The 27,323-nt window shown below is 39.6% G+C and overlaps 1 protein-coding gene across 2 annotated transcripts; it reads right to left on the bottom strand.

Annotated features, from left to right (window-relative positions):
* Positions 1–1,563: 1,563 nt before the first annotated feature.
* On the bottom strand, positions 1,564–26,288 carry LOC127842932 (uncharacterized). Of its 2 annotated transcripts, XM_052372733.1 has the most exons (13): positions 26,071–26,288; positions 25,513–25,621; positions 16,339–16,477; positions 15,752–15,917; positions 14,905–15,098; positions 13,254–13,754; positions 10,406–10,485; positions 9,863–9,951; positions 7,628–7,749; positions 7,083–7,250; positions 6,572–6,708; positions 3,771–3,877; positions 1,564–1,780 (listed from the first exon to the last, which is right to left on the bottom strand). In XM_052372733.1, the coding sequence occupies exons 2-13, from the start codon at positions 25,601–25,603 to the stop codon at positions 1,703–1,705; spliced, it is 1,872 nt and encodes a 623-aa protein (XP_052228693.1). In that variant the 5' UTR covers positions 25,604–25,621; positions 26,071–26,288; the 3' UTR covers positions 1,564–1,702. The 2 variants fall into 2 exon arrangements, with proteins under 2 accessions (XP_052228693.1, XP_052228692.1); XM_052372732.1 differs by having other exon boundaries at positions 25,513–26,287.
* Positions 26,289–27,323: the final 1,035 nt, after the last annotated feature.

The following is a 27,323-nucleotide window of genomic DNA, read 5'->3' as shown; positions in this document are numbered from 1 at the left end:
TGTTTCCATTCCATAATTTTTAGCCCGTAAAGGTTCCAGATTGTTTATGTTATCTTGCTAAACTGTTATTTGAGAAAATTTGCAGAAGTCATAGGCATTTCATACCAGCTCCGTGTCAAATATTGGAGCTTCCAAAGTTGAAATTTTAGGATATATTATCATATCTGGTCCATATTTCTTTCACAAAACAAGCACCCTCAGGGACAAGAACAGTCTAAGTCAAAAGGATCATGGATAGGGATTTACTCCCCCCCCCCCACAAACGCACACGTAACCAACCCCCCCCCCTCCGCAAACACATGCACACACTCCGCACAATTATAAGTAGTGGGCAGTGGGATTGGGTAAACTGGGAACCAGTTCTTTCATTCCGGCTGGCAATCTTTTTTTTCAATATCTAGCCTCGATCAATCAGATGATCAATTTGTTAATATTTTTGCCCCCCTTCGAAGAAGAGGGGGTATATTGCTTTGCACATGTCGGTCTGTCGGTCCGTCCACCAGGTGGTTTCCGGATGATAACTCAAGAACGCTTGGGCCTAGGATCATGAAACTTCATAGGTACATTGATCATGACTCGCAGATGACCCCTATTGATTTTCAGGTCACTAGGTCAAAGGCCAAGGTCACAGTGACCCGAAATAGTAAAATGGTTTCCGGATGATAACTCAAGAACGCTTATGCCTAGGATCATGAAACCTCGTAGATAAATTGATAATGGCTGGCAGATGACCCCTATTGATTTTCAGGTCACTAGGACAAAGGTCAAGGTCACGGTGACCCGAAATTATAAAATGGTTTCCGGATGATAACTCAAGAACGCTAATGCCTAGGATCATAAAACTTCATATGTACATTGACCATGACTCGCAGATGACCCCTATTGACTTTCGATCACAAGGTCAAAGGTCAAGGTCACGGTGACCCGAAATAGTAAAATGGTTTCCGGATGATAACTCAAGAACGCTTATACATAGGATCATGAAACTTGATAGGTAGATTGATCATTACTCGCAGATGACCCCTATTGATTTTGAGGTCAAAGGTCAAGGTCATGGTGACCCGAAATAGTAAAATGGATTCCGGATGATAACTGAAGAACGCTTATTCCTAGGATCATGAAACTTGATAGGTAGATTGATCATGACTCGCAGATGACCCCTTTTGATTTTCAGGTCACTAGGTCAATGTCACGGTGACCCGAAATAGTAAAATAGTTTCCGGATGATAACTCAAGAACGCTTATGGCTAGGATCATGAAACTTCATAGGTACATTGATCATGACTGGCAAATGACCCCTATTGAGTTTCAGGTCACTAGGTCAAAGTTCAAGGTCACAGTGACAAAAAACTTATTCACACAATGGCTGTCACTACAACGGAGAGCCCATATGGGGGGCATGCATGTTTTACAAACAGTCCTTGTTTTATATTAATTTGAATGCATTTTAGTATAATTGCTCGCCAAAATATCAATTTAAAGCCATGGGTTACTAAAACATGTTTAAGTTTCCTCTAATAGTGATGTATGTTGGTCTTTCACAGAAATAACAAACATATTGAATAGTAAAAGAAACTACAATTGCTTTATTTCCTAGTTAATGTCACATTTGAACCAACTGCTATTGTAGTGCAATTGGCAATCACGTGGATACAGGATTTAGTTCTTATGAAGTGCAATTTATTGCATCTCAAAATATGCTTCACTTTTCGTCCTTCGAACCGCGCTTTTGTATCTTCTTGGATTTTACACCGTCTTCTTTTGGTGATTTCAGTTGCACCTGAAATTAACAAAATTTAAAAATATACCCCATTTTAGGTAAACTTAGGTAAAAGAGTTATATCTATGTTGCTCGTCTATCTGTGGATAATACGCCCCTGTTTATCAAATACGTACAAAATGCTAAGGTTAAGGATAGCGTGCCACTACTAACCTATGATTGTACAACAAGTATTCGATTTTAACTTTTCCAATTTGTTTCGTGTCATTATGTGGCGTAACTGCCAAAGGCCGATAGCTCTGACATGAAACTTGGCAAAATTGTGCTCCGTTTAGCTACATTAGCACCAAGAACATATGGCGAGCTTTTGTGAGGGCCTTCTGTCTGTCGTTATCATTTTCCTTCTAACACTAGAAGACAAATTTCTTTCCAAACATTCATGAAACTTCCAAACCTTCATGAAACTCCTGCATGAAACTTTCTTACAACATTTGCCTTAATGTTATACTAGCCAAGTTCTAAACTGGGTCACATGTGATAAAAAAAACAAGTATGTTGATTAAAGAAAAGCAAAACCTTGTGAACACAAGATGTCACATGTATTGCCAAATCTTCATTAAATTTGGTCAGTAAATGTGTCTCAATAATATCTCAACCGTGTTTGCAAATGGTTCTACTACAATAAAACAATGCCTGTGTACGCTCGAGATGTCACATTGTCTAATCTTCATGCTTACTTAGAACATTTATCACCAGTATGTATTGACTGAATGAGATGGTGTTAAACTAAAGTAAAGGCGTGTGAGCAGTCAAAAGGCCTCATTCATTTCCGAATCTTTATGATACTTGGTCGCAACAATTTTCCCAATAATATCTTTATCAAAACTGGATTATCAGGGGTCCAAAATCTTGGACAAAAGATCACATTAAAGGAAATGCATGTGAACTCTCAAGATGGAAACTATAAGAATGTTTGTCCCAATTATAATTTGGCTGAGTGTGTAACTCTACATTTTGCAATCAAACTAGTTTACTAGGTCATATTAAAGAGAAAAAACTGTTAACAATCTAGAGGCCACGTGTATCGCCCAAGTTTCACATTTTTCCAAAGGATATTTCAACCACATTTGAAACTGCAGTACGTGGGTCATAAACTTGGTCAAATCAAAAACCAAAGGGTCAAAATGGTCCTTAAGCGCTCATCTTAATTAACGGACACCAACGGATAAAAACTGGGCCTGGTGATCTAGTGTTTTTACCACATTTCACTTAGATTCAAACACGGCCTTTGTATTGTCAACATGAACATTCATATCAATTTTCATCAAGATCGGAACATAAATGTTGGCATCTTGGATGGTAACAATGATTTTCTCCCATTTGACCTGGTTACCTGGTGTTTGAACGCACCTGACCAAAATTTTAACCTTCTGACAAAGTTTCATAAACGATGATTTATAAATGTGGCAACACGGTTTTTCAAAGAATTGACCTTATGACCTATATTTCGGACACAAGTGACGAAGGTTCGACCAATTTTTATCTATATTTGATGATCTAAAAGATCCGGACGCCGGAAAAAGTGTGATCACAATACTTCATCTTGAGCACTTCATGCTTAGGTGAGCTATTAATTGCATATCCACAACTTCAGATTAAGATATCATGCACGCAAGTTTGGATTCTGTATGATGAAAAGTTAAGAAGAACTTAGTAAGACATACTTAGCAATGGTAATATGAGTAGGAAACTACCAAATAGGTTTAAGAATCAAATATGCAGCGGCGTTCTTTGACAAAAATGTTTCAAGAATATATTCAATACTTAAAAGGGATATTAACAATTGGTCACTCTACAATGTTTAGTATTGTTTGGGACAACAATAGTCGAAACACCAGATACACTCTTACCGAAAGCTCTACTGTCAGATTGCAACTCGTAGAGGTAAACATTTAAAATGTGAATTATGTAAATCACACACACACATGCTCTTTTCTATCCAATAATTTAAGAACAATAAATATGCAAACCCCATTTGTACGGTACATACTTTCTTATTTGACTTGCTAACGATGTCTGCAAGCGGCAAGAACAGACCGTGGGACTTTTTGCAGAAGAAATATCGTTTGCCAAGGCTAGTTCCGTCGCAGTCTCCATCTACAATGTAAAAAATCGGATCATATACATACTGGAAATAAATGTTAAACAAGAGTGTTAACAAGATTTACTAAAGCCTTGTATAGCCATATAAGGAAAAATGCCTCGCCCCTTGACAGCCATGTTTTTTCAAGCAAACGTAACCATTTTCGAACTCATCCAAGATATCATTAAGACAAATCTTCTGACAATATTTCATCAAGATTGGACAATAAATGTGGCCTCGAGAGTGTTAACAAGGTTTAACTATATATAGCCATATAAGGAAAAATCCCCCGCCCCCTGGCGGCCATGTTTTTAAACCAATCGGCATCATTTACGAACTCGTCCAAGATATTATTGGGATGAATCTTCTGACCAAGTTTCATTTAGATTGGACAATAAATGTGGCATCTAGAGTGTTAACAAGATTTTACTATAGCCATATAAGGAAAAATGCCCCGCCGCTTGGCAGCCATGTTTTTCAAGCAAAGGTTACCATTTTTTAACTCACCCAAGATATCAGTGGGACAAATCTTCTGAGCAAGTTTCATGAAGATTGGAAAATAAATGTGGCCTTTAGAGTGTTAACAAGGTTTTACTATAGCCATATAAGGAAAAATGCCCCGCCCCCTGGCGGTCATGTTTTTCATCCAACCGGCATCATTTTCGAACTCATTCAAGATATTATTGGGATGAATTTTCTGACCAAGTTTTATGAAGATCAGACAATGAATGTGGCCTCTAGAATGTTAACAAGATTTTACTATAGGCATATATAGCCATATAAGGAAAAATGCCCCGCCCCTTGGCAGCCATGTTTTTCAAGCAAACGTAACCATTTTCGAAATCATCCAAGATATCATTTAATCCAATTTTCTGATTAAATTTCATGAAGATTGGACAATAAATGTGGCCTCTAGAGAGTTAACAAGGCAAATGTTGACGCCGCACAACGGACGCCGGACAAAAAGCGATCACAAAAGCTCACCATGAGCATGATGTGCTCAAGTGAGCTAAAACACGTTTATTGTTGCATGGTGATGTTAAAGTTTAACTCGAGAATGTCTTCAACTTTATTATAACGTACACTGAACCACTTCTGTCTGCTCTAAATACTACTCGTTCCGGGCTGCGTTAACAAATGTTTCAGAATCAGTGTTAAAAACGATAATAATTGGGTAATGAATAGTGACCGATGCATACTAACTGCGACACATGTTTGACACACAAAGTGTATATCGACAACTCTTGTCATAGAACATCGCTTGACTACTAACAAATATATAACCAGCTCTGAAGTGAGTAAGTTTGACTTTTTTCCTTTTTATGTGACCATTAAGGAAGGGATGTAGTGATTATTTGTAGAAAGTTTTAAAACTGCTAAATGAATCATAAAAATCCATTCCAAACGAAATCGGATGGACTCGATGTTGTGACTTCCCTATGGACGTATGGACGGTTGTGTGCCATGCATAAAGCCTTCCACTTTGTGTGTTCATTTTAAAGGGGCCTTTTCACAGATTTTGGCATTTTTTAACTTATTCATTAAATGCTTTATATCGATAAATGTAAACATTGGATCGTAAAAGCTCCAGTAAAAAATCAAGAATAAAATTTAAAAAAGGAAAATAACATTGCCCGGACCAGGTTTCGAACCAGTGACCCCTGGAGTCCTGCCAGAGTCCTGAAGTAAAAACGCTTTAGCCTACTGAGCTATTCCGCCAAATACACACACTTGACGTATTTTATACCTTATATAAGCAATCTTCGTAGTTTCACAAAATTTAACGACAAAAACAGAACTCTCCAAATTATTCAATCGTTTCGCGTTGCAACGCTTTATAATTTTTAGGTTTTAAAATCGTCAAAAGATGCATATAATGGCTATATTAGACCATGGTAAATGTTCAGTATTACTGTTTCCTCACAAATATCATAACTAAAACGAAAATTTGCGAATCTGAAACAACTTTTTTCAATTTTGTCAATTTACCAAAGCGTGAAAAGATCCCTTTAAACACATAAATATTGCTTATTTTACGCTAATGATTATCATTTAGTTAATTTCATAACGAATATTAAGATTAATTGCTTTAAAAAACAAGCATACAATTTACCCGTATACATACAACACATAAGAATTATATTAACTGATCATACGTATATACTTGTTGCGGAATGAAGCGTGGCTTCTAGATCAAATATTAATTCAACCCCAGGGAAAGAGCTGCCACTTATAGTGATTAATAACCCTACATAGCGCGTTGACACAGACTTAGAGCATAAGCCCTTTATGGTATATTCAAATATTGATCATCAAGTTTAATGTAGCAACCATTTTTTTTGCAAGCGAAATACGTTACAGTAACGTTCAACGTTTGTGCAATTTATTTAAAATCCTCCAATTCATGGTCTTACCATAGAGCGGACACGCCTAATTTTCACAAAAGAGCCGTGTAGTTTACCTTATAACCTTCATGTTTTATCTTGACCTTGAGGTAAGACGTGTGCGTCTTTTACGCAATGTATGTATCACACACATGAACAGTGTTCAAAGTTATGATACAATCCTTCAATGCAAGGGAAAGTTACAGCCCGAATACATTTAGGTGATTCCAATATGGCTACCCCTTTCTACTGGTCTCGTCCGAAAGAAGAGTTAATAGGTTGCAATTGAACATGCGACCGCTAACCACGGATCCGCTCAGTTACCTGCGGTCTCCAGCTCCAATCCCACTAAAACGGTATGCGATTGGTCAGCGTTGTCCACGTGACCGATGTACCGGATGTAGCCGGAGTGACCTCCCTTTACTGTCACGTGATCGTTCAGTTTGACATCAAGCTTGTTGCTTCAACAAACAAAGGCGATCGATATTAAGTATCACCTACTTAAACATTTAATGTCGCGTCCCTATATGTCAACGTTTACCGTTACCTATTGAAAGGCATAACATCGCTAGTCGTTGTCAGGTTCAGAATCGAGTATAACCTATTTAAAGGAATAGCATCACTAGTCATTGTCAGTAGGTATATGAGGTCATCTACGTAACTGTATACCATAGTAACACCTTTTTAGTCTCAATATATAGAACTTAACCTAATTTACCGTACTCTGTCACACCAAGCTGCTGACACCTAGGCAAACTCAACATCTAGTGTCCATACTTAAGACGGGGTTAGATCTATGTCTTTACCGTATAAGTCAATATCTAGCATCACCTACTTGACGGGATAACGTTTTGATTCTTCGACGCTGAGGTCTGAGAAGAGAACTAGATCCTCGTCGCTGCCCAGCGCGTCCTGGCATCCCTTGCATTTGCACTGAGGCAGGGCGCCAGGACCGGGGCCCACTGCCTCAACTTCCCTGCCCCCAGAAGGCTTTTGGAACAAACTGTGTTGGAAAAATAAATATATGAATTATAATAATGAAGACCAGATTTACCATGAATATTTTCCCTTGAACATGTGTATAATAAAATATTGAGCGTTTTTATTGGCTGCTTTTTGTTTACTGATTAACTGTATAATTTTTGAGAAGCAATGTTTTTTATTTTAATTAATGGCGCGTAAATGACAAACTTTTTATATGTATCAACATATTTTCTTTACTTCGTTTTTGTTTAAAAAAATACGTTATAGATATATAACGCCCAGGAAATTCGTAAGTTAGCTCACCAAACTCTCGCATTATAACACTATTTGTTACCTTATTAAATAAAATATGGCAGAGAATGTCAAATCGTGTCCAATATTTACGTATTTTATTACCTTATCCTCTCGTGCTCGGAGCCAGTCCGCGAGGTGCGATTGCTGCTGGTATAGTAACCGTTGTCATAGAGACCACGCTCGTCGTCAGCACGACCGTAAGACTTGGTCAGAGAATCGTTGTTCTGAAATTAGAATAATAAATGTTTGTATTGGGGATGCTTTATGCATTGATTCAATTATTTTGTGTACCGTATATACAACGATAGATAATAGCATCGTAACTTGATCAAGTGATGGGCGATTAAAGTGAACGCTTCCCAGCAAGTAATATGAACGCTCAACTAAAATCCTTTTCATAAATTTAATTTGATTCTTTTTTATGATTCCATCTGTCATTCTAAACTTAAAACGTTTCAGGTTAAATAAAACCGTATGAGCCGCGCTCTGGGAAAATGTGGCTAAAGTGTCGTCCCAGATTAACCTGTGCATCCATACATGTTAATCTGGGAAGACACTTTCCGTTTAGACTTGATTTTCTCTATAAAAATCTTTTAAACGAAATATACCATACAGTGAAAAGTGTTGTCCATGATCAGACCGAGCTGCCAGCACAGGCTAATCTGCGACGACACTTTACGCATATGCATTACAGCACAGGCTAATCGGGGACGAAACTTTACGTATATGATTACAGCACAGGCTAATCTGGGATGACACTTTACGTATATGCATTACAGCACAGACTTATCAGGGAAGACACTTTACGCATATGAATTACAGCACAGGTTAATCTGGGAAGACAATTTACGCAAATGCATTACAGCACATGCTAATCTGGGACGACACTTTACGCATGTGCATTTCATCACAGGCTAATCTGGGACGACACTTTACGCACATGCATTACAGCACAGGATCATCTGTGACGACATTTACGCATATGCATTACATCACAGGCTAATCTGTGACGACACTTTACGCATATGCATAACAGCACAGGCTAATCTGTGACGACACTTTACGCATATGCATTACAGCACAGGCTAATCTGGGACGACACTTTACGCATATGCATTTCATCACAGGCTAATCTGGGACGACACTCTACGCACATGCATTACAGCACGGACTAATATGTGAAGACACTTTACGCATATGCATTACAGCACATACTAATCTGTGACAACACTTTACGCATATGCATGACACCCCGTATTCCCAGAGCGCGACACTTTTACGTAATACCTGCACATCTGCGAGGGCGGGGCGGAGTTGTTCAAGCCTTAACTGCACATCTGCGAGGGCGGGGCGGAGTTGTTCAAGTCTTACCTGCACATCTGCGAAGGCGGGGCGGTGTTGTTCAAGCCTTACCTGCACATCTGCGAGGGCGTGGCGGTGTTGTTCAAGACTTACCTGCACATCTGCGAGGGCAGGGCGGATTTGTTCAAGCCTTACCTGCACATCTGCGAGGGCGGGGCGGAGTTGTTCAAGCCTTACCTGCACATCTGCGAGGGCGGGGCGGTGTTGTTCAAGCCTTACCTGCACATCTGCGAGGGCGGGGCGGTGTTGTTCAAGACTTACCTGCACATCTGCGAGGGCGGGGCGGAGTTGTTCAAGCCTTACCTGCACATCTGCGAGGGCGGGGCGGAGTTGTTCAAGCCTTTCCTGCAAATCTGCGAGGGCGGGGCGGAGTTGTTAAAGCCTTACCTGCACATCTGCGAGGGCGGGGCGGAGTTGTTCAAGCCTTACCAGCACATCTGCGAGGGCGGGGCGGAGTTGTTAAAGCCTTACCTGCACATCTGCGAGGGCGTGGCGGAGTTGTTCAAGCCTTACCTGCACATCTGCGAGGGCGTGGCGGAGTTGTTCAAGTCTTACCTGCACATCTGCGAGGGCGGGGCGGTGTTGTTCAAGACTTACCTGCACATCTGCGAGGGCGGGGCGGAGTTGTTCAAGCCTTACCTGCACATCTGCGAGGGCGGGGCGGAGTTGTTCAAACCTTACCTGCACATCTGCGAGGGCGGGGCGGAGTTGTTCAAGCCTTACGTGCACATCTGCGAGGGCGGGGCGGTGTTGTTCAAGCCTTACCTGCACATCTGCGAGGGCGGGGCGGAGTTGTTCAAGCCTTACCTGCACATCTGCGAGGGCGTGGCGGTGTTGTTCAAGCCTTACCTGCACATCTGCGAGGGCGGGGCGGAGTTGTTTAAGCCTTACCTGCACATCTGCGAGGGCGGGGCGGTGTTGTTCAAGCCTTACCTGCACATCTGCGAGGGCGGGGCGGAGTTGTTCAAGCCTTACCTGCACATCTGCGAGGGCGGAGCGGAGTTGTTCAATCTGCCTCCGGGCGGCGCGAAGTTCATCCTCCAGACGAGCGTTCAGACGGACAGCTGATATATAACAACGAAATGTAGTACGTTTATGGAATAACTTGTACACGAATTGACGTCAAAAATAATTGACTGGAAAAAACTCAAACTTGATCTGTAAGTCATTTATACACACACACACACACCAACAAAAATGTCAGTATCTGACAGCGTTTCGAAAACAATACCAGAAAAGTGTTATTTTAAAGAAAAATTCGTCCAAGGCCCGTAACTTTGGTAAAATAAATGGACCGGAACAAATCTTGATCTGTAAGTCATGTAGGTAGACTCACACACCAAAATTCAGATCAATATCTAAAGGCGTTTGGGAAACGGACACTGTTATTCTAGCGACAATGTATATTTCCAATGCCCGTTATCTCGCAAAAACAAATGGTAAAGCATATAGAGTTACATTGATGCCACTGATACTCGTATAGTATAAGAGTAGTATCAGTATTATTACGGGACCTACATTTCATAAAGCGTTCCTCCAGCGATTGGTCTCCGCTCGTTTGGTCCAATGAACACTGGATTTCCTTCGATTGTTTGGGTCTAAAAACAGAAACGTGTTAAACATTACACATGTAATTATTTGTATTCTTTGTTGAAATTAACAGCAGAAAAAATATGACAGTATCACAAAACCGGATAAGCACTGTGAAGGCCCGTACGAAGTGAAACTTTTGGGGCCCACGCCCGAGGTCCATGGTCGGTCTAGTGCTTACTAGAACGCCGGTGACCAGTCGATTTACCATAGTTTAAATTCTCCTTCCAGTGCCAAGGCTAGCAAGACATTAAAATGTAACAATGTCTTTTTATAGGTATAAAATGACAACCTGAAAACTAATCACCACCAAATAATAAATGATGTCACTTGGTAAGACAATGTAAAGCGTTTAATCTGAACAAAACATTAATATACAATAATTTGCTTTGCCAAGTGATTATATTAGGTAAGTATGCGAAGTTCTTTCGTTACGGTCTCATGTGGCCCCTAAAAGTCACGGGGCCCACAGGCTATTGCCTACTCTGCCTGATGGGTAATCCGGGACTGAAGCTACCTTAACAAAACAATTAAACATCTCCATTCAAACTGAATTTATTTATTATTTAGCAGAAAATGTTTTATTTTAAGAGACTTTGGCATTGACATTTTCCCGACTTGCCCCAAATGGAATCATCAGCAATGTCTTCGTGTAAGCTACCTACGCACACAATGTCAATACAAAACCTTTTTATGAACTCAAGCTTAATATTTTAACGCTTTTCTTTTTCTTATAAACAGCGATACTGACCTCGCTGATACCATATACAATCACATGTATCAATGCAAGCTAGATATCCAGATATTGACTTTGACCTCGCTGATACCATATACAATCACATGTATCAATGCAAGCTAGATATCCAGATATTGACCTTGACCTCTCTGATACTTAAACCAATGACATGTATCAATGCAAGCTAGATATCCAGATATTGACCTTGACCTCGCTGATACCATATACAATCACATGTATCAATGTGCAAGCTAGATATCCAGATATTGACCTTGACCTCGCTGATACCATATACAATCACATGTATCAATGCAAGCTAGATATCCAGATATTGACCTTGACCTCGCTGATACCATATACACTCACACAATAAATCAATGCAAGCTAGATATCCAGATATTGACCTTGACCTCGCTGATACCATATACACTCACATGTATAAATGTGCAAGCTAGTTATCCAGATATTGACCTTGACCTCTCTGATACCATATACAGTCACATGTATCAATGTGCAAGCTAGATATCCAGATATTGACCTTGACCTCGCTGATACCATATACAGTCACATGTATCAATGTGCAAGCTAGATATCCAGATATTGACCTTGACCTCGCTGATACCATATACAATCACATGTATCAATGCAAGCTAGATATCCAGATATTGACCTTGACCTCGCTGATACCATATACACTCACATGTATCAATGTGCAAGCTAGATATCCAGATATTGACCTTGACCTCGCTGATACCATATCCAGTCACATGTATCAATGCAAGCTAGATATCCAGATATTGACCTTGACCTCGCTGATACCATATCCAGTCACATGTATCAATGCAAGCTAGATATCAAGATATTGACTTTGACCTCGCTGATACCATATACAATCACATGTATCAATGCAAGCTAGATATCCAGATATTGACCTTGACCTCGCTGATACCATATACCGTGAACATGAATCAATGCAAGCTAGATATCCAGATATTGACCTTGACCTCGCTGATAACATATACAGTCACATGTATCAATGCAAGCTAGATATCCAGATAATGGCCTTGACCTCTCTGATACCTTATACAATCACATGTATCAATGTGCAAGCTAGATATCCAGATATTGACCTTGACCTCGCTAATACCATATACACTCACATGTATCAATTTGCAAGCTAGTTATCCAGATATTGACCTTGACCTCTCTGATACCATATACAGTCACATGTATCAATGTGCAAGCTAGATATCCAGATATTGACCTTGACCTCGCTGATACCATATACAGTCACATGTATCAATGCAAGCTAGATATCCAGATATTGACCTTGACCTTGCTGATACCATATCTACTCACATGTATCAATGTGCAAGCTAGTTATCCAGATATTGATCTTGACCTCGCTGATACCATATACAATCACATGTATCAATGTGCAAGCTAGATATCCAGATATTGACATTGACCTCACTGATACCATATACGGTCACATGTATCAATGTGCAAGCTAGATATCCAGATATTGACATTGACCTCTCTGATACCATATACAAATGAATGTATCGATGCAAGCGAATTATACCCAAAAGTTCATTAAAGTGTTCAAATCAAACCGTAGTTAAAAATTGGGAAATAATTTAATTCATTAACCTTCACACGACTGACCCGATAAATCACATTCAAGGTTTGCATGCAAGCTTGCTATATCCATTAGTCACTGCAAACTAAATTTGACAGGACAAATCCAGTTTTACTCCGATGCCTAACTTCGCAGCAAATCTGGTTAATGCAACCATATGTCAAACAAATGTGTAAGAAAGCATAATAATAGCCACAGTGCAAGGACGTAAACGTAGCTGTTTATTGAAATTTTATTGCATTCTTTCATTATTTATGTCAAAACCAAATACGCCATTTACTTTTAGTCATAAACAACTATTAGACATACCGATTGATCATTGACATGTAGGCTTAACATATAACATACGACTCGCATCACCACGTCGACTCCAACTGTGTTAACATAAACTTTTATACCTTATTTTGATGGCTCGCATGTTCGGCATGGCCGTGATCTCAGGTAAAGATACCCGTCGTCGTTCAAGCAGCGTCATTTCCGCCGGAGCTCGAGCGCCCGTGCAGCCGGAAGTAGCGCCAGGTTTCGAGTCCGCACTCATCGCAACCGAGTCTCCCTTTAAGTCTTCTTTCACAATCGCTTTCTTGTTTCGCATCGATGCGTCACGCGTCACACTCTCGGTTTCAGTCTCGTTTTCAAAATGCAGACTCGTGTTCGATTGACTTGTACCGCCCTTATTGTCACTTCCGGCGTCACCGGATTTGGCATCCTCTGCTGCGATGCTCGTTCGTTTATTTAGCTTTTCGATGTTATTAAATATTTCGCTTGAGAAGTCTTTCACAATGTCAATCGTGAGGTCGATATCTGCACCAATGTCGTCGGTTTCGTCTGTAGATTTCCTTTCCACACGCGTGCTAGCGTTTTCCTGACCATGCGACTCGTGAAAAGCGGAACGCATAAATCTATAAATGGAAATAAGGTATTAATCCATACTGCAACAATAAAGAAGATAACATTCTGACAACAACAAAAAACACAACAGAAATTAAGCTTAGTGCAGTTAATAACGTAATATGTTTTTGTTTTTCGGTGATAATAAAATGACACGAACGTGTATTGCAATGGTTTAGGAAATGATAAAACTGGATCCGGCCTCATCATAGCAAACACGGAAAATATATTACGGTGAGGATAGCACAAATAATAATAAACATATACTCAGGCAATCGGCATACACTGGCAGAAGAACATACCCAGCAGTTGTATTGTTATTTAATGTGTTCGCATATGTAGATATAAGTTTATTTGCAGCATGTATTATGAAATCGTCAAACTTGTCGCATAATCATTGTATATTAACCAATAACAACTACCATTAATAGCCATATAAGTAGAACAGTCCCGTCCAGTGGCGGCCATGTTTTCAACCGATAAAAAATATTTTTTAACTCAACCGAGATATCCTTAGAACAAATGTTCTCATAAAGATTCATAAACATTGGAATACATATGTGACGTATAGGGTGTTCGGTGGTTTCAATAAAGACTTAAGACGAAAACTGATGCGCCCTGGACGACCATGTGTTCACCAAGTCGGAGCTATTTTTATTCTCATCAGATCTTATCAGAACAATTTTTCTAACCAAAGCTTGGACTTAAGTAAGGATGGAAATCCTTTATGCCAAGTTATTTTTAAATCTATCAGTATAAGGCAAGGTAATTACTGTGACAGGGACATGAACTTTGCAGTTATTTTATTTTAAAATATGATCTTTGACCTCTCGTTTCGACCTCTACCATAATTTTAACAAGACGTGTGTTACACGCGACACATAGCAAAGTTATGAGTGATACACGACTCTTCGCACAGACTGACGGACAGACAGACAGACAGACGGACACTGTGACTGCTATCCGACGTCTTCGGAGAAGACAAATGGGAATAAACATTAAGTTAACCAGCAATAATCTAAAGGAATTTTACTATGATGTCAAGAGACACTTCAATAACAAATGTGTGACTTTAATAAATGTACTTACGTTTTCACTTAAAAGGAATGTTGCGAATACGGATCCACTACGTCAATGCTTCACTATTAGCAATCGTGTTACCTTGGCGAGTGCTTCCGGCTCTCAATGCTGCTAGCGGGCGACAGCTGCACACCCTGCGGTCGTAGCGCCCCCACCCTCGGGTTATCGGCCCGGGGGGAGAACGTGTAAACCGTGGAGCGTCCGGACTCGAGTTTCGGGGAGTAGCTGTAGGTGCTGGAGCTGTTGCTGCAGCGGGAACTCGACCGGAAGTGGTCCTGGAAGAAGTAGTTGCTTGTGTTGCAGATGTTGCATTAGGCGTTAACGACGAGAGTAACGATGGTAATAGAAGTGGAAGCAAACGAATAAGCAAAACAAGATGGTCAAAATGGTAAGAACTCGCTTATCTGAATTCCAGTTATATTGGTGGCACTAAAAGTATTTGTAAAGGTTAAAGCAAAGTTTAAAGGTAAATTTTTACCATGGATCAATTACATTGTTGGCAAATAAGGGCAAGAAATATCGTTAAATATATTTCTTTTTAAAAAAATGTGTGTCTTCAGTTACAAACCTTGTGACTAATGTTCGACATTAGATCTACCGAGTATCAAACTCGTGCAGACCTCTCTTAAAAACGGGCTTATTCTTTGGCGTTAAGAGTCGTTCCAAATTAGCCTGTGCAGTCCGCAGAGGATAATCAGCGGCGACGCTCTCCGCTTCTATGGTAGTTTTCGTTCAAAAAAGTATATTCTAATTTATTTAAAAAAATGTATCTCCTAAACGGAACACCAGATTAAGCGCAAATGGCGTCCCTGATTAGCATGTGCGGACTTCATAGAATAATCTGGGACAAAACTTTACGCACAAGCATAAAACCCCGTTTTCGCCCAAAATCGCGGCTAAGATTGAAGGCTTTTTGTCGAGTTCGAACCTGTTTCTGCAGACTATGTTCCTGCAGCGACTTAATGCACTGCTCGGCGTACAGGCTCAGTGACGGCGGCGTGGGACTCATGGAATGGCTGGGCACAGAGCCGCCGCTCATCGAGGACCGGAAAGTGGCGTTCTCCCGGCGTATCAGCTGCAACTTCCGCTCGAGGCTGCTCGGGAATAGAGAGAAGTGTTAGTAATGTACAATGACGCGTTATCTAGAATTGCGATCTTTTAACTATACAATGCACGGCAGTGTCCGTCTACAGGACGATTCACCAGATTTAAGGGGTACACATTCACGTATACAACCCATCTATAGCATTCTTATAATTGTACGTACGAACAACATATTAAGAATATTGGGATCTTATTTGTAAAACGTTTCAAACTGAGTCATAATGCAAAGAAATGGAATTGTGAGTGAAAAAGGTCACGGAATAACATAACATATCAAAACAGGAAGCGCTCACTACTAAATCATGATAATAAAATGACTTAAATATGTGAAGAATGAAATCTATATCGTCTAACATATAAATAACGATATGTCACAAAATGATTGTGAAACAACCATACATGGGTATTTACCATTGTTTTGATCGCATAAGATTGGCGACGTCTGCGCACAAAGGTACAATCCCTTTACGCGTGCTGTTCACAACGAACGCCACTGCGCGCGCAGCTATCTCCTTGTCCTCCACAAGGGCGCATAAATCCGCACTGGTTTCTGAAAATAAACGCATTTATTGTATAGTGTGTATGTATTTAACCATTTTAGGAATGTATGTGTCGCTGACAACAGAAAAACAACAACATTTCATCGGCCAGGCGTTGACGCACTGTCCATTCTGACTCTGGCATACTTAATTATCTTGACTATTGAAACATCCCTTTTGAGAAACGTACATCGGGAAAAACGACCATTTTCGTTCATTATTCACAGACGGAAACTTGAACATCAGTATTTGCTTATCTAAGTGAGCAACCAACTCACGACAATTAAAACTGATTCCTTTAACAGCATAAAATAAAGTCTGTTTAAATACTTAATACATATTATAATATATTCAAAGTATCTTCTGTAGCTACAGGCAGTTACTTAGCTGTATCGCTATTTAATAAGCTAAAATGCATGTTAGCTTAGTTAACGTTAAATGTTTGATCCAGCATGTTCTGAGCTAGTTTCCTGCAGTGAATCACATGGAACTTCGGCCTGAACCATAACGTACGTCTCTGCGCCCATGCTCAGCCATCAGTTCGAATTGCCTCTGCGTGAATCTGACCTAACACGATTGATTCCTATTGAATCTTTTATAGTCAACTTCCACACTTCAATTATTGACAAGTTATACTAGTAAATACATTGATATAATTGACAAACAGCTTTGCGTGACACAAGAAAGTTCTCCTTAATAATTATCTCTCAAGAGCTTCAGAAGTACGTACCCATTACTTTAAGTTCAGGAATTAAAGAGAGAAAAAAGAGCAATAGAAACAAATGTGTGTCGAATGATCTCTGACTGTAATGTGCTATAACTTAAATGCAGCGACTTTCATGTGAATATGTTAACCGCATTATGAGGTGATTTCGCGCTGGAGATTGAAGCAGGTTTTACAATCTTTTCACGCCATCGAAAAAATACCACTTGCGCATGTGCGATAAGAAATTCGGTTAATTTATTTTGGGCACTTATTATTGATCATAGACAGGCCCTCACTAACTGACAGACATATCCCATACCCCATCTATAAAACATACCTAGAGTACAAAAAGGTTTAAATTAAGAGATTTCATTCAGTCCGAGCATTGTTACTTGCAATTTGGGATTGTTGAGATATGCTCAAATAACTCTCTCTCTCTCTTTATACAGTATTTAATTTTAGGTATTTTTGACACATAATTTTCGTTTTCTTCGTTGTATTTTTCTTTAATACACGAACGATTGGACGTGATGTGTCTTTTCTGCTAAAGGGAAAACAACGCTATTAAAATGTCATACATTGAAGCAGTTCAACGCAACTAAAGAAAGCGATCAATCACATAAAGACGCGGATTTGAGCCAAAACTGGATTCGTCAAATACAAATATGAACGAATGATCGCTTTATTGACTCGTTTAAAAGAAATACCCCCGCGCCGCTTTGAAATAAGTTTAGTAGAGCCTCATTGGTCGTTGTTAATATACTACAAAGTACCCGGGTACGGACATTTTTAAATCACTGGCACGAAAAAAGTGTCAAACAAATCTCAACTCAATGATGATATATCCAATGTCAATTGAATCGCTTCCGAAATCCAGAAGACGTTCGCTAAACAAACGTGAAACATCCTATTAAACATGGTTACGTTCAAGGACACAAAACTCAGGTACCTGCGGATTGCAGAGCATGAAAACGTTACACTGCATATCTACACTTATGGTGATGACATGTTGTGATGTCAATTCAATCGCTTAAGAAAGGTGGAAATAGTTCCGTCAAAAAACTTAAAACGTTTATGCGGCGGACTACCCAACTAACATACAAACCAACCGACAAACCAGCCATACCACTACCCAACTTACATACAAACAAACCGACAAACCAGCCATACCACTACCCAACTAACATACAAACCAACCGACAAACCAGCCATACCACTACCCTACTAACATACAAACCAACCGACAAACCAGCAATACCACTACACAATTAACATACAAACCAACCGACAAACCAACCATACCACTACCCAACTAACATACAAACCAACCGACAAACCAACAATACCACTACCCAACTAACATACAAACCAACCGACAAACCAACCATACCACTACCCAACTAACATACAAACCAAACGACAAACCAACCATACCACTACCCAACTAACGTACAAACCAACCGACACACCAACCAAACCACTACCCAACTAACATACAAACCAACCGACAAACCAACCATACCACTACCCAACTATCATACAAACCAACCGACAAACCAACCATACCACTACCCAACTAACATACAAACCAACGACAAACCAGCCATACCACTACCCAATTAACATACAAACCAACCGACAAACCAACCATACCACTACCCAACTAACATACAAACCAACCGACAAACCAACCATACCACTACCCAACTAACATACAAACCAACCGACACACCAACCATATCACTACCCAACTAACATACAAACCAACCGACAAACCAGCCATACCACTACCCAACTAATATACAAACCAACCGACAAACCAACTATACCACTACCCAACTAACATACAAACCAACCGACAAACCAACCATACCACTATCCAACTAACATACAAACCAACCGAAAAACCAACCATACCACTACTCAACTATCATACAAACCAACCGACAAACCAACCATACCACTACCCAACTAACATACAAACCAACGACAAACCAGCCATACCACTACCCAATTAACATACAAACCAACCGACAAACCAACCATACCACTACCCAACTAACATACAAACCAACCGACAAACCAACCATACCACTACCCAACTAACATACAAACCAACCGACACACCAACCATATCACTACCCAACTAACATACAAACCAACCGACAAACCAGCCATACCACTACCCAACTAATATACAAACCAACCGACAAACCAACTAACCACTACCCAACTAACATACAAACCAACCGACAAACCAACCATACCACTACCCAACTAACATACAAACCAACCGAAAAACCAACCATACCACTACTCAACTAACATACAAACCAATCGACAAACCAACCATACCACTACCCAACCAACGAACAGAGAGAGTGACATATACCATTGTCAACATTTGTTTGAGGGGTTATAATATCACGTAAATTTTCGATAACTTATTTATGCCTAGCGTCTAGAAACAAGAGGGCCTGAAAGGCCCAAAGTCGCTCACCTGAGATAACAAGATATTATTGGGACAAATTTTCTGACCAATTTTCACGAAGATCGGAAAAACAATGTGGCCTCTAGAGTGTTAACAAGGTTTTACTATAGCCATATAAGGAAAAATGCCCCGCCCCCTGGCAGCCATGTTTTTCATCCAACCGGCATTATTTTTGAACTCATCCAAGATATTATCGGGATGAATCTTCTGACCAAGTTTCATTAAGATCGGACAGTAAATGTGGCATCTAGAGTGTTAACAAGATTTTACTATAGCCATATAAGGAAAAATGCCCCGCCCATTAGAAGCCATTTTTTTCAAGCAAACATAATTATTTTCGAACTCATCCAAGATATCATTGAGACCAAACTTCTGACCAAATTTCATGAAGATTGGACAATAAATGTGGCCTCTAGAGTGTTAACAAGGTTTTACTATAGCCATATATAGCCATATAAGGAAAAATGCCCCACCCCTGGTGGCCATGTTTTTAAAGCAACTAAAACCATTTTCAAACTCATCCAAGATATCATTGGGACAAATCTTCTGACCAAGTTTCATGATTATCGGAAAATAAATGTGACCTCTAGAGTGTTAACAAGGTTTTACTATAGCCATATAAGGAAAATAGCCCCGCCCCTGTGGTGGCCATGTTTTTCAACCAACCGGCATCATTTTTGAACTCGTCCAAGATATTATTGGGATGAATCTTCTGACCGAGTTTCATGAAGATCGGACTATAAATGTGGCCTCTAGAGTGTTAACAAGATTTTACTATAGCCTTTTATAGCCATATACGGAAAAATGCTCCGCCCCTTTGCGGCCATGTTATTCAAGCAAACGTAACCATTTTCGAACTCATCCAAGATATCATTAATACAAATCTTCTGACCAAATTTCATCAAGATTGGACAATAAATGTGGCCTCTAGAGTGTTAACAAGGTTTTACTATAGCCATATAAGGAAAAACGCCCCGCCCCCTGGCGGCCATGTTTTTCAACCAACCGGCATCATTTTCGAACTCGTCCAAGATATTATTGAGATGAATCTTCTGAACAAGTTTCATTAAGATTGGAAATAAATGTGGCCTCTAGAGTGTTAACAGGATTTTACTATAGCCATATATAGCCATATAAGGAAAAATGCCCCGCCTCTTGGCAGCCATGTTTTTCAAGCAAAGGTTACCATTTTTGAACTCATCAAAGATATCAGTGGGACAAATCTTCTGAGCAAGTTTCATGAAGATCGGAAAATAAATGTGACCTCTAGAGTGTTAACAAGGTCTTACTATAGCCATATAAGGAAAAATGCCCCGCCCCCCTGGCGGCCATGTTTTTCAACCAACCGGCATCAATTTCGAACTCGTCCAAGATATTATTGGGATGAATCTTCTGACCAAGTTTCATGAAGATCAGACAATAAATGTGGCCTCAAGAGTGTTAACAAGATTTTACTATAGCCATAGACAGCCATTTAAGGAAAAATGCCCCGCCCGTTGGCAGCCATGTTTTTCAAGCAAACGTAACCATTTCAGAATTCATCCAAGATATCATTGAAACCAATCTTCTGACCAACTTTCATGAAAATTGGACAATAAATGTGGCCTGTAGAGAGTGAACACGGCAAATGTTGACGTCGCACAACGTACGACGCACGACGGACAACGGACGACGGACGGCGGACAAAAGGCGATTACAAAAGCTCACCATGAGCACGTTGTGCTCAGGTGAGCTTTAAAAGGCATTGGCAAACAGCGTAGATCCAGATGAGACGCCGCATCATGCGGGTCTACGCTGTTGGCTTAAAGGAATTTCTGTAAGAAATATTCTAAATATAGAAATAACAAGGGCTGTTTGTAAAACATGCATGCCCACATACGGGCTGTCAGTTGTAGTGGCAGCAATTGTGTGAATACCTTTTTTGTCACTGTGACCTTGCCCTTTGACCTTGTGACCTGAAAATCAATAGGGGTCATCTGCCTGTCATGATCAATGTACCTATGAAGTTTCATAATCCAAGGCCTAATTATTCTTGAGTTATCATCAGGAAATCATTTTACTGTTTAGAGTCACTGTGACCTTGACCTTTGACCTAGTGACCTGAAAGTTAATAGGGGTCATCTGCCAGTCATGAAAAATGTACCTATGAAGTTGCATGATCATAGGCGTTAGCATTCTTGAGTTATCTTCCGGAAACCATTTTACTATTTTGAGACACGGTGACCTTGCCCTTTGACCTAGTGACATGAAAATCAATAGGGGTCATCTGCCAGTCATGATCAATGTTCCTATGAAGTTTCATGATCCTAGGCGTAAGCATTCTTGAGTTATCATCCGGAAACCATTTTACCGTTTCGAGTCACTGTGACCTTGACCTTTGACCTAGTGATCTGAAATTCATTAGGGTCATCTGCCAGTCATGATCAATGTACCTATGAGTTTTCATGATCCTAGGCGTAAGCATTCTTGAGTTATCATCCGGAAACCATTTTACTGTTTCCAGTCACTTTGATCTTGACCTTTGACCTAGTGACCTGAAAATCAATAGAGGTCATTTGCCAGTCATGATCAATGTACCTATGAAGTTTCATAATCCTAGGCGTAAGCATTCTTGAGTTATGATCCGGAAACCATTTTACTATTTAGAGTCAATGTGACCTTGACCTTTGACCTAGTGACCTGAAAATCAATAGGGGTCATCTGCCAGTCATGATCAATGTACCTATGAAGTTTCATGATCCTAGGCCTAAGCGTTCTTGAGTTATCATTCGGAAACCATCTGGTGGACGGACCGACGGACAGACCGACCGACCGACATGTGCAAAACAATATACCCCCTCTTCTTCGAAGGGGGGCATAAATATACTAGACAGCCCTTATTTTTTTAATAAATTGATCCAATTTAGAAGGATGGGAGAGTCCAATAGGCATAAATGGGTTAAAATTGCTTGTTACATTTCAAAACTCACAAATAATGCGTGATATTCTGTAAACTCCACACTACGAAATAACATTGTAAAAAGTGTTGGTAAAAACGTATTTGAGCCGCGCCCTGTGAAAAGGGGGCTTAATGCATGTTCGTAAAGTGTCGTCCCAGATTAGCCTGTGCAGTTTACACAGGCTAATCAAGTACGATACTTTCCGCCTTAACTTTTTGCTTAGAAGAGACTTTCTTGAAACTAAAAATAGCACAAAAGCGAAAAGTATCGTCCCTTTTTAGCCTGTGCGCGGTTAATTTGTATTTTTCAATAAATCGCACATGTGCGATCAAGTCAACATATGAATGATTATTGTAAGAATTGTATACTATAACACCGGGTAATATATTTTGGCCATGCTCTGTGGAAAAGGGTTTAATGCATGTGCGTAAAGTGTATAGGTCAAGTAATACGCAGCGCACCGGAAGTTTTTGATACAGGTCAAGTAATGCGAAGTCCAAAAAATGCATTTGATATAGATAAAGCAATACGTATTCCAAACAATGTATATAATATAGGTCAAGTAATGTGCAGTCGAACCAAAGTATTTTATATAGGTCAAGTAATGTGCTTTCCAACTAACGTATTTGATATAGATCAAATCATACGCAACGCACCCAAGTATTAGATATACCGGTAGGTCTATTAATACTCAGTCTACCCGAAGTATTTGATATAAACAAGTAATACGCAGTCCAACCAAAGTATTTGTGTAGGTCAAGTAATACGAAGCGCACCCGAATATGATATAGGTCAAGTAATACGCAGCGCACCCGAATATGATATAGGTCAAGTAATACGAAGCGCACCCGAATATATAGGTCAAGTAATACGAAGCGCACCCGAATATGATATGGGTCAAGTAATACGAAGCGCACCCGAATATGATATAGGTCAAGTAATACGAAGCGTACCCGTAGTATTTGTGTAGGTCAAGTAATACGCAGTGAACCCGAATTATTTAATACATGTCAAGCAATACGCAGCGCACCCGAAATATTTGATTTAGGTCAAGTAATACGCAGTTCAACCTAAGTATTTGTTATAGGTCAGGTAATACACAGTGCACCCAAAGTATTTGATATAAACTAGTAATTCGCAATTAAACAAATGCATAATATAAAGATCAAGTAATACGTATTCCAACAAATTATTATGACAAGTAATGAGCAGTCGAACCAAAGTATTTATAGGTCAAGTAATGCGCAGTTAAACCAAAGTATTTGATATAGGTCAAGTAATACGCAGTCTAACCAAAGTATTTTATGTAGGTCAAGTAATACGCAGTGCACCCAAGTATTTGATATGGGTCAGGTAAAGCTCAGTCTACCCGAAGTATACGATATAGGCGAAGAAATGCGCAACCCAACCAACGTATTTGATATGGGTCAAGTTATACGAAGTTCAACCAAAGTATTCTATATAGGTCAAGTAATAAGCAGTCTATCCGATTAGTTGATATAGGTCAAGTAATACGCAGTTCAACCAACGTATTTAATTTTGGTCAAGTAATGTGCAGTCCAACCAAAGTATTTATTATGGGTAAAGTAATGCACAGTCCAACCAAAGTATTTGATATAGGTCAAGTGATACAATGCGCACCTGAATTATTTGATATAGGTCAACTAATGCGCAATCCAACAAATGTATATGCTATAGATCAAGTTATTTGTATTCCAACCAATGTATATAATATAGGTTAAGTAATATGCAGTCCAAACAAGGTATTTGATATAGGTCAAGTAATGCGCAGTCCAACCAAAGTAGTTTATATATGTCAGGTAATACGCAGCACGCCCGACGTATTTGTTATAGGTCAAGTAATGTGCAGTCTAACCAAAGTATTTATATATGTCAAGTTATTCGCAGTCCAACCAATTTATTTGATAAAGGTCAAGTAATACGACATCCATCCGAAGTATTTGATATAGTTCAAGTAATACGCAGTTCAACCAACGAATTTGTTATAGATCAAGTAATACGCAGTTCAACCGCATTAGATATAGGTCAGGTTATAAGCAGTCCATCCGAGGTATTTGACATTGCTCAAGTAATGTGCAGTTCAACCAAAGTATTTGATATCGGTAAAGTAACTTGCAGTCAAACCAAAGTAGTTGATATACATGTAAATCATGTAATAGGCAGCGCACCCGAAGTATTTAGTTCAAAGTCGAACCTAACAAGAACAATTTAAAGGCGTCCAGTACAGTCTTTTAAAGAAAGTATTTTTCCGGACACAAATGTTTTGAAGTATTTTGGTAAAGGAAAACCCAAGAAACATTAATGCCAAGGTTGATTAATTTCACTCCCGCAAAAGGCTTCATGATAGTGTTGGTACCATACTGACGGTGACTGACCAGAGTGGGCTCACCTTTGAGCACTTCAAACTCGTGCAAACTTAATATAACATAATGGGCGTGGCAAATCTGGGGTGAGTAGCGTTACAAGAAGTAATACCTGGACATATCATGTTAAGTTTTTCAGTGAGCATTGCATTTAATACAATGCACATGTAATCACAGAGACTGGCAAACTTGCCCTCAAACAGAGTCAAAGACCCTTTGCTTTAATAACATGAATTTAATAAATAGAGGTTACCACAAAAAGTCAAATGATTGGCTAATGTGGACTATAGTTTGAGTAAGGCTCAGGTACTATTTGAAAGTATCCAGGGTACTCTTCAGTGCATTACAATGTACCCCGGGTAGGGAAAATACGCTTAAAGGCACCCGGTCATACTCCAGGATACTTTTTTAGAATATTTTGCGGACCACGGGTACTTTGTTATATACTTAAATGAGTTCCCGGGGTACTTTTAAGTTGTATCTGAGGTATTAATTACCAATCGTGCGTGAGTCAGGGGTGTCTTACCTGTGTTCAGGTGGGTGGTCCAGTTCCAGTCGGCGACGGCGTTGTCGCTGTAAGGCGGGCTCTGCTCCCCACTACTGGCACCCGTCTCCATCACGTTCACGTCGACGTCCTTCAGAAAATGTGACGTAAACGCATGTGTATATTTGTCAATGTGTGAAATAAGACCCCTCTGGCAATATCGTCGTGGTTATTTCGTGTTTTTTTAAAAGAATTCCAAACTTGTTCGTTGTTTTAAATGAATTTAAAACTTGTTCGTTTGTGTTTAAACAAATTTGAAATCTCATATGACGGGTGGATGGAAGAACAAAAAACGTCAAAGCATGAAGATGTTGTGACGTAAATGTTGTTTTCACGAATATCACATGTACAACTAAAACGAAGCTGCCGTTAACAAACAGATTATATGAAAATGTTGGTGTAAACTTGTGTGGCTGTTTAACACTTACGACATAACGTGAAAATATATATTAAACTGTAAATTGTAATATCATCGTGTAGATTTTACGTTTCGTTTTCCTTTATTACTAATATATAATAGCACGGCAAACATATACACACTGTCCACGTGAAATGCACTGTTGTTGATCACAGTAATCCTTATTTCGAAGTTTTCATTCCCGTCAATTCAAGCTGGAAAAGATCACAGCATAATCTGCGATGTTTAGGTTCGTTTTCATGGCCGCCATTTTGTAATATTCCTCTTCTCTAGTACTATGACTCATTGTGGCTTATCATTTATCAGGCTGGGCTGTGAGTGCGCTACAAAGTACGGTGCTCCGTACTGTCCGCAAAGTCAGCGATTGCTCGCACTCTACTATAATAGCGAGGCGAATATCTACAAATAATCACACTGTGCTATCTTACAAATATACACGTCAAATGAGTGTACTAGTAGACGCATGATATCTGAAATAAATATAGTAAAAGAATGCAAAATAAAATGTGCACTAAAATGAGTTGTAGAATTATGATCGCGAAAGTTCATCTATGCCGAATTGATTTTATTTAAGAAACTTATACGTGCTCGTTAATAGCAAGCAGGTATGCATGTGGAACTTCAAGGATTACGTTATCAGTATGTATCGATTAATAAATAACAAATTGGCATTATGATGCTTAAGAATAGATGGTCGCATATTAAAAGAGAATAAATATACCGATAAACAACTATGATGTAAAATTATTTCGATTTTAATGCGTTTTGGAAATATATATTTTATGTCAAAATAAAAACTTTATGTCTCGAATTCAGCGCTCGTAATCGGAACGTGTGTAAGTTGTTAATATTGAACACAAAGGCAAGCGTGTTCAATATCATTTAATAATAAACGTGCGCTCTTGCGGACAGTTGGTTCTTTTAGAGTGATGTGTTGCTGTTAAAGTCATACAACAAACTGAACAAGTGTTAAACACACATGGCTGTCATTCGCTTAATCTTGATTCGTGTTCTTATTATCAGAAACAACAACAACATCAAATGGTGCGCAATGGACACAGGCAGTAACACAAGTCAATACGACAACACGCACGAGGAAAACATGTATAGGTAACCACGTTGTGCAAATGCGACATCACGCACGAGAAAAAACATATGTATAGGTAACCACGTTGTACAAATGCGACAGCACGCACGAAGAAAACATATGTATAGGTAACCAAGTTGTACAAATGCGACAGCACGCACGAAGAAAACATATGTATAGGTAACCACGTTGGGCAAATGCGACATCACGCACGAGAAAAACATATGTATAGGTAATCACGTTGGGCAAATGCGACAGCACGCACGAGGAAAACATATGTATAGGTAA

This window comes from Dreissena polymorpha, chromosome 8 (assembly GCF_020536995.1).
Source record: "Dreissena polymorpha isolate Duluth1 chromosome 8, UMN_Dpol_1.0, whole genome shotgun sequence".
Lineage (NCBI taxonomy): Eukaryota > Metazoa > Mollusca > Bivalvia > Myida > Dreissenidae > Dreissena > Dreissena polymorpha.
This window is presented reverse-complemented; position numbering and strand designations above follow the sequence as displayed.